This window comes from Crocodylus porosus, unplaced genomic scaffold (genome assembly GCF_001723895.1).
Source record: "Crocodylus porosus isolate Cpor-Errol unplaced genomic scaffold, CroPor_comp1, whole genome shotgun sequence".
Lineage (NCBI taxonomy): Eukaryota > Metazoa > Chordata > Crocodylia > Crocodylidae > Crocodylus > Crocodylus porosus.
This window is the reverse complement of record NW_017728947.1, coordinates 53,260,646-53,269,656: the sequence shown is the minus strand read 5'-3', so window position 1 is coordinate 53,269,656 and position 9,011 is coordinate 53,260,646. Positions and strand designations below refer to the sequence as shown.

Genomic DNA, 9,011 nt, shown 5'->3' with positions numbered 1-9,011 from the left:
TTTCAAAGAAAAATATTAAAGCTAAACAATGCCAAGTACTGAAGAAAAGGTATCCCCTTCCATTGCTATTAGCTCTCAGCACTTCTTGATGGCACCCTGGCAATAACTGAATATGGACAGAAGGAAACCCTCTTTGCCCTGAAGAGCAGGGCTTCTAGATATTAGTTACTCGGTATCACCTATTTGTTGAAGGAAAAGCATCATGCTTTTAATCCCATTTGATTACATGCTAGACAGGAAATTCACAAGGTCTCAATAAGGCAGACTTAGGAGCACACAAAAGTATTTTAAATATTATTGATGTTATTATTATTATTATTATTATTATTATTAAAGCTTAATTCATACATTTCACCCAGAAATGTCTGGTTTCCACAATCTGGTTGTGTATAGGGATTTGAAAAGCTATAAACTTTAAGGAAGTCATCCAGTGGGTTGGCCACTTGCAGATACCTTATCCAATAAGTGTTCCTGTTTAAAGCCTTCATTTATGTTCAATACCTTGTAACAAATGTCCAACACAGAATACCATCTTACTGTCTTTTGGTCTTCTTGAGAGCCCTTCTTTTCATGCCCAAAGCAAGAGCTTTTAAGATTGTGTCCTTGTTGTTTATAACATTGTAGCAGCTCAATTCCAACAGCCTATCAAATTCATTAGGTTTATAGGTGAAGTTCATTGAACGGTAAGGAGAGTCTGCCCCTTCAATGAGGAAGTTGCCAAAGGATTTCTCATTCGCTGTCTCACGCTCTACTCCTGCACACAGAAACAAAATGAAACAACAGCATTTCTCTCAGATCTTCACGATCGGATGTTCAAATGTTTGCACAGGAGAAGAAAAAAGTGCTGTATTCATTTATATTTATCATAAACCCATCTGTAAGGTGATGAGAAATAGATAAAGGATTTACATTTATTTAAGTGACATTCTGCAGATGATAGCAAACTACTCAGGGCCCAATGTCTTTATCTTAAAATAAGGTTTCAATCTAAATTCAGACTATAAGTTTTAAATGCAATTTAAAAAAAAATAAGACTGATGAACCCAGAAAACAGAATAAGGGTGGCTTCTGAAAACTTAGACAAGCAATATACCTGAGCCAGTGCAGTCAGTGAGACAAAAACTGGCCTGAAATATTCAGACAAATTAATTTTAAGAAATATTCATCTCTTTCCCTAATTCTAGCAGCTATAGTAGAAATCTTTCAAGTAAAAAGCTAAACTTAATTCCTACTAAAATTCTGCTCTCTACTCTGTGTCTATGGTAACTCCTGAGTTGTTCTTTGTATAGGAAGACATTTGCAAGTTCACTGAGGAGAGAAGAAAGAATGGAATCAAATAGCTCCTGGAGATGGGTTTCTCTCAGATTTCACAATACAAAAATCAAGCGGCTGATCCAAATATCTATGCTAAGCAAACCAATGAAGTCAATATACTTTATTTGTACCTTGAAGACTAAAACTTAAATGCAAAATAACTAACCTATGTTAACAACTCAAACCAAATAAAACAAGAAAGTGGGAATCAACTGTTGACATGTGTCTAGGGCTTTATTAAAGAGCCTATGTCAGCAATAAAGTATTTGCAAATAAACAATACAACATTTGCACTTGGTTTTGTACTAACCATATACAAAAAAAGTCCAGTAAAAAAAGTGTTTGCAAATCTGTGGTTTGCAACACCCAGGGTTGATGCGTATTATAAAAGGTTTTTTTCCTTTCTTTTTATGCCTTACACCCACTTGCCCCCTCAGACCCTGATCTCTAGCAGTCTAGCTGCTGCCTTGCACAGAGTTAGAATCATAGAAGATTAGGGTTGGAAGGGATCTCAGGGGGTCATCTAGTCCAACCCCCTGCTCAGAGCAGGAACAGCCCCAACTAGATCATCCCAGCCAAAGCTTTGTTCAGCAAGGTTTTGAAAACCCCCAAGGATGGAGTTTCTACCACCTCTCTGGGTAACCTTTTCCAGTGTTTTACTACCTTCCTAGTGAGAAAATTGTTCCTAATTTCAAACCTAAATGTCCCTTGCTGCAACTTGAGACCATTGCTCCTTGTTCTGTCATCTGCCACCACTGAGAACAGTCTAGCTCCATCCTCTTTGGAACCCCCCTTCAGGTAGTTGAAGGCTGCTATTAAATAACCTCTCAGTCTTCTCTTCTCTATAATAAATAAGCCCATTTCTCTCAGTCTTTCCTCATAAGACATGTCACCCCCAGCCTCCTCACCATTTTCGTTGCCCTCTGCTAGACTCTCTCCAATTTGTCCACATCCTTTCTGTAGTGGGGGGCCCAAACCTGAACACAGTACTCCAGATGTGGCCTCACCAGTGCTGAACAGAGGGGAATCATAACTTCCCTTGACCAACTGGCAACACACCTACCAGTGCAGCCCAGTGTGTCATTAGCTTTCTTGGCAACAAAGGCACACTGCTGGCTCATATCCAGCTTATTGTAACCCCCAGATCCTTTTCCACAGAGCTGCTGCCCAGCCAGTCAGCCCCTGGCTGGGCAGGGCCAGCCACTAAAGTGGGATGCAGAACATGTTTTGCTGATGAGACATCTAACTGAGGCTTTATTGCATTCTCCTTTACCTGGTGCCTTGTATTGCTGGAAGGTGTTATTCACCAGTGGAAAGTGGAGTACTATGGGAGCCTTTGGATTCTCAGCATCCATAAACATATAACACTCCTTTGGCTTCTGTCTATCTTTCTCACTGACAGCAATGTGTGGAAAGGGGATTTCCCGTTCTTCACAATACTTCTGGGCCTGATGTAGGACCTGGATCCAGAAGACAAAAGTTCTTTTCTTTACTGCATTTAATTTAAAATCAGGTGATATCAGATTTTCAGAACAGCTTAGCTCCCTTTTAGACACGTAAATTAAAGAGAGACTTTCAAAAGTGCTCAGCGTGTAGAAGTTGCAGAGCATTCTGACACTTACGGCTAGATGTACAAAACAGCTAATAGAGGGGTGCTCAACCTCTACCCCACAAGGCAATGTCATCCAGCCTGTGGGTCTACCCCCAAAATTTGGCAGCAGAGTAGCTAAGACAGCATGAATTGCAGCTCCCCTGGTGCCAAATTTCCAGATCTGTGGGGAGCCCCGTGGACTGGATAATGTTGCCCTGCACACAAGATTGGGCCAGCACATGGCTGGATCCAGTGTGTGAGTTCAGGCCAGCACATGGTTGAGCTAGCACACCAAACTGCATCCATAAACCAAACCTAAGTACAAGATCCAGCCTGTGGCTTGGCCTTGCACTAATCATCTGGCCCATGGGGCCAGAAGGTTGAGCACTAGGGCTGTAAGAAAATTCGCCAGTTGTTTCGATTCAACACTGTTTCAACTACTTTTGAGCTCAAAACAGTGAGATTGAATTGAAATGAAGGGCTTCAAAACAGCCTTGAAACAAAATGAGGCTTGTTGAAACATTTTGAAACTTTTGAAATGTTTCGAGTTTCGAAGACAGCAGTGAGAAACAGGGAAGAACTGGGGCTGTACTCCCAGCACCAGCCGGGAGAGCAGCCCTGGCTGTCCCCATCTCCCACTACCAGAAGCTGATAACAGTGCAGGGGAAGGGAACTGAGCATGGGCTCAGTTTCCCTCCCCAGTGCTGCAATGCAGTGGAGGGCACTGCGATCTGATGGGAGGCGGGGGCGAAGAGTCAGCCCAGCTGGGCTCACTCCAACCCCTGGTGTGCTGTGATCAGGCACAGGGTGGAGAGTCAGCCCAGCTGGGCTCAGTCCCACCCCCAACACACTGCGATCAGGCATGGGGGCAGAGAGCCCAGCTAGACTGACTCTCCACCCCCAGCAGAACATCAAAACAGCATTGAAACAGCCTTTCAGTTTCAACGGTATGGAATGGAACACCTGTTTCAAATAGAAATGAAATTCAAAACAGAACACTGTTCCTTCGAACCACCAAAACTGCAGGCAAAACAGAATGGTGCCATTTCACACAACCCTACTGAGCACCACTGCTGTATGCCATTGAGGTTTTTCTAAACTTGGCATTTGAATATTCTGCACACATCTATGAGATGACAGGTAATGTGAATGTGCTCAACTGTACTCAGTTGTATGTCTCACCTCAAATGGAGCTTCCCAAGAGTAGTTGAATGACAGAATGACATCAACATCTCTCTCCTGCTGGAGCATCAAGGGAAAGGGAGAGTTTATAGAAAAAACCCCATCTATCAGGTACAGTCTGTTTTCCTGGGGAGTGAGTTTGTTGGGGAAAGCATCCAAGCCTGAAAAACCCCACAAATCACAACGATAAATAACATGTACAAAAACTGATTCTCTGAAATTATAATAAAAGGCTGCAAATCATGGAAAACCTAAAGGTCAAATGTGTCATTATCTTGCAATTAGCTATATTTCCACCCACACCCCCATATATATCCCCACAGTGGATCATACTTAAACATTTAAAAGTGAATTAAGCACTGGCATAACTAGGGATGGGTAAGCAGGGCACCAGAATGATGGCTCCTGGGGAGCCTGCACTGCAGCAGCAGCAGCCCAGTTGTGGGGAGTGCCTATGTCAGATAAGACCCTCCAACACTTGCCAAACCTCGCCCTCCCCACCAGCTACTGAGTATCTCTGCCCAGAGCACAAAAATTGCTAGTTATACCTCTACAGAAATAGGATTTGGCCTCAAGTAATTTGTCCACAAAGTCAATGAGGGCATATAGATGTTGCCTTTGGGCTGCCATAAAAATGTTCAAGGTGGCACAAGTTGTAGGAAAACAGACATCCTGACCCCTTGTCAAGTTCCAAATGCCCCAAAATGTTGCTTCAAGCAAAAGTAGTCAGTTTGTGACACCTTATAGGGGAGGACATCTGTTTGCTTATTGAGCACCCCAGGAATTCTTCTGTGGGGGATTCCCATGATGCATGTATCAGGCTGCCATATCCCTACTTGGGGCATGGGTACTTGCAGATGTATGGGGATTCCCCTACTTGCAGACACACAGTGTAGAAATCCCCTGCAGGAGACTGCCACTGTATACCTGTCTCACTGCCATGTCCTGACCCAGGGGACAAGTCTACAACATCAGGGCCAGACATCTGGGGCCACTGTCCTAGAGGTTCAGGCCCCTGAAGTCCTGAGAATGGCCTAGGACTTGCAGGACAACAGCCCTGGGTGACATCTGTAAACACCAATGAAGCATATCAGCTGTGTCAGGACAAATCCCAGCACAGCTGAATCCACTCCAACAGTGACATCTGTTTATACCCTGGAACACAGCCCAAATTTCTTTAGTCTTGGGCCACTGTGGTAAGCACAGAGTTGTCCAATCTTTCAAGGCAAGTTATTTTCCGTTATCAAATAGGATTTACAGCACTTTTGTCCTAAAGTATATACAGCCGCACGCTGTTCTTGTTTATGCTTGTGTAAGCCTGTGAATGCATTGGTGTAAGTAAGGGCAGAATCTAGCCCACAAGATTTCCCCTGGTGCTTTAGTTACTTTACTCAAAGATTACAGATTTTTGTCTTGTCACTAGATTTGTCACTGCCTGGTCACTTTGCCCTTCCTGGCAGGCCCAAATGTCCCAGATACATACCCTACATTCTTTCCCACAAAACTGTTACCCACCTTTCCAGGCCACGAATTGCTTGGCATTGAGATAGTCCTTATGAAGGTGAAGTCCATGCATAAAATTGACATCTTCTCCAGTGGAAACACGAGAGCTAAAGAAACCCTGAAATAAGTTTGAGAAGGCTCCACCTGGCATGACCATCCGAGTCTCTAACTCTGAGGTGTCCACTGGCTTGTAGCCATGAGCCTCATCTACAAAAGAAAAAAATATCCAGAGTTCAAGCCTAAAGTTCACTATCCCCTAATCATTTAGCCCTGGAGTCCTAGGAGTCTGATACTTTTCTTTATAACCACTGGGCTCTTCATGACCAGTGCTATATTTTTAGTGGGAGTCACCTCCAACCTATACTTTGAAAATGAAGGGTGTTATTAAATCCCCGTGTATAACTTTATGATGAAAACTCAATTAAGACAATTATCCCTAACCTGATTACATCACAGATCTCCATTTTGGACAGGGCATGATTTTTACCTAGTAACAGAGAGAAATAAATAATATAAACCTTAAACATACTGTACTAAGTGGGTTTGAAACAATTGTGATATTCCCAGATCTGCTACCTTCATTACAACTGTAGTATAAATAAGGCTTAAATCTGAGGTTTTTGTGAATTTTGAATACAGTTGTTGTACTTATCAGCTTTTGCTTTGAGTATTAGTTGGTTGTAAAAAACGGTTCCTTGCTTCCATACAACTTTAAGAACAGCCCAACATATCTCTCCTTTACCTGCAACTTTGATGGCATCTCTCAGAGTTTCTAAGAACCCAACTTTTGAAACAACCACCTCTTCCCAGATCTCATCTAAATTTGCAGCAAAGGCACTGGACCATATTCCTGACAAATGATAAAGGAAATGATTAAATTAGACTTCTTAAGCACTGAACAGCACTGTGCCAATAGAAAATGACCATAGTCCATTTCAAACACACTAGATGTACCATATTAAGGACACAGCCTGGGCAGGACTAATTATATATGATTTTAAAGAATGCTGTTAAGGCAGGGGCAGGCAACTATTTGGGCCCATGGGCCACATAGGCAATTCTGGGGAACTGTCTTGGACCGAACAGCATCTCCCCCTCCTCTCACAATAGCCCAGAGCCCATGCCCTCTGTGTCTCCTCTCTGCCACTGCCACCAGTACCCACCAGCAGCTGGGCACACGGTCCTAGCACCAGCCCCAGTCCACTCTGGACAAAGTGGACCAGCACCAGAACAGCTGGGTCCTGCATTCACAACCCTGACCCCGGCCTCGCCACCTGCCCAGAATGAGCAGCAGTAATAGCAGGGGCAGCAAGGCAGAAACTGCTGCTGGCCACAGCAGAAAAGCAGGCCCTCCCCTTCACTACTGCTGGGCCTTTCTTGCTGCAGCTTCCCAGAGCCCACACCCAGGTTGCCCTGCATCTCCTCTCCACTGACCTGCTGGGAGGCCCAGAGGTAGCAGTGACAGTGGCAGAGAGGAGCCACAGGGCAACCCAGGTATGGGCTCTAGGCAGTCACAGCAAGAAGGGCCTAGCAGCAGCAAGGGAGAGGTGACTACTCTTCTCTTGTGCCCAGCAGCAGTTTCTGCTTAGCTGACACCACTGCTCATCCTGGGTGGGCACATCCAGAGTGGACGTGGGGCAGGCCAAAGTCAAGACTGTGCATGCAGATCCTTGCTGGTCTGAAGCTAGTCTGCTCCAGTTGGGGCAGCTCTGGAGCTGGTGCAGGATAGGCCAGGCCTGTGCCAAGCCTGTGAGTGTGGGTCCCCACCAGTACCACGGGGCTGGAGCCAGTGGCAGCAGCCAGTGGCAGTGGCAGTGGGAGCCAGAAGGAGCTGCTGCTGCCTGGGCTGCCTAGAAATGCAGTTCAGCTGCAGAGCCACCCCAGTCCTGTCATGCTTCTGGGAGTAGCTGTATGTGCCATGGCCTGGATGGCACCTGGCCTAGGCGGGACCAAGAGACCCACTGCAGACTGGAAAAAAGTCCCTCCATGGGCCAGATCCAGCCCACAGACCGTACTTTGCCCATCCCTGAGTTAAGGGGACCAAGAGTATGAATAAATCCCTAACAAGTTTCTGAGGGTGTTATCCTGTACAGAATAATATTTACAGAACAGTATTTCTAGAAGCATCGGAACTTACCCTGCAGAAAGGAAATCCTGGGCTCTGCACGTTTCTCAAGAAGCAGTCCCATGAAGAATTCACTGCCAAAGTCTTCTGTATGGATGAAGGCTCCATACTTGAGGATACCAAACTCATGTGGTGTGAATTCACACCATTCTGGGAAAGAGTTAACCAAGATAATTATCTCTTGAATCCATTTGAACAATCCTCCCTATTACAATAAGAATGCTTTATAGAGAACCTCTCCCCAGTCCCATATCAATGCCCATGCTTGTATATGTCATGACTAATCCTTTAATTCACCAACTTTACTAGATGAAATTCTCCTTCTGGCATATACATGGGAATTCATTTGTAAGAACAGTAATAATACACACATTTTTAGTGGGGTCAGGAAGAAGTGAAAAGGGAATTGAAAGAAATATTTTGGTGCCACAAAAAAGCATAATTAACAGAATTTCCAGTCAGTCAAACTATTTCAATCAGGCATGTCTGCATATTCAAAATACTACTGAAGACAAAACCAAACATACATTAAACAGAGATGCCCATGTGCACACACATGGAAAGGTAAACATATGTAACAAGTGTCATTGACATAATGGGATGTTAAAATCCATGACAAAACTACCCTGGGAATGTTAATGAGAAGAGGAGCTCATCCAGTAAATTCAATGCAGAAAGAGCACACAGGAGATATTTGCTGCTACCCACCACTATTACAATTTACCAGGGGTACCCACTAAAGAGGGACAAATCTGGGCCTTAGAACAGTGACAAAAGTAGTTAAAGCTGAGGTAGTAACTGTTTGTAACAAAATTTAAAGAAGGAAACCTCTTCACGTCATGTCATACCTGTAAATTTATTGCTGCCAACATGGGGTCTTACATTGACTGCTGCATAGACAGGGAAGGGGTTTTGTCCCCACCTGACTGCTGCCTGCTGGTCAGATAGCTTTGATGGATCCTCCTGGATATGGCAGAATAAAATCACATTACTATGGTGAACAGTTTAGCCTTTAAAGAGATTCTTCTTGCCCTTGCAATATTGTGTGGTAGGGGTAGCCTATCACATAACACAAGGGCAAGGAAATTGTCAAATAACCAAGAGTCAGTATTATTTGATGATCACTCAGCTAATAAACACATATTCAAATAAACTCAAAAGCATTTCATGGAGAAATTGGTCATCTAAAGAGGGTTAAATTTATAAAGAATATTATTTAAACGAAATGGCACTACCAACTTTCAAAAGGTAATTCAAACCAACAGATATCTATCTGCCTTCTCTAGGTTTTTTTTT

General features: G+C 43.9%; 1 protein-coding gene across 1 annotated transcript in view; it reads right to left on the bottom strand.

Annotated features, from left to right (window-relative positions):
* Window positions 1-281: 281 nt before the first annotated feature.
* Window positions 282-9,011, bottom strand: part of LOC109320783 (cytosolic phospholipase A2 zeta-like) — a 39,329-nt gene continuing 30,599 nt past the window's right edge. The window contains exons 15-21 of the mRNA XM_019551039.1: window positions 8,564-8,678; window positions 7,728-7,865; window positions 6,333-6,440; window positions 5,603-5,797; window positions 4,088-4,248; window positions 2,588-2,774; window positions 282-754 (exon numbers count right to left, since the gene is read on the bottom strand). Coding sequence (XP_019406584.1) covers window positions 534-754; window positions 2,588-2,774; window positions 4,088-4,248; window positions 5,603-5,797; window positions 6,333-6,440; window positions 7,728-7,865; window positions 8,564-8,678 — 1,125 coding nt within the window. The 3' untranslated portion in view covers window positions 282-533. The remainder of the gene's footprint in view (window positions 755-2,587; window positions 2,775-4,087; window positions 4,249-5,602; window positions 5,798-6,332; window positions 6,441-7,727; window positions 7,866-8,563; window positions 8,679-9,011) is intronic.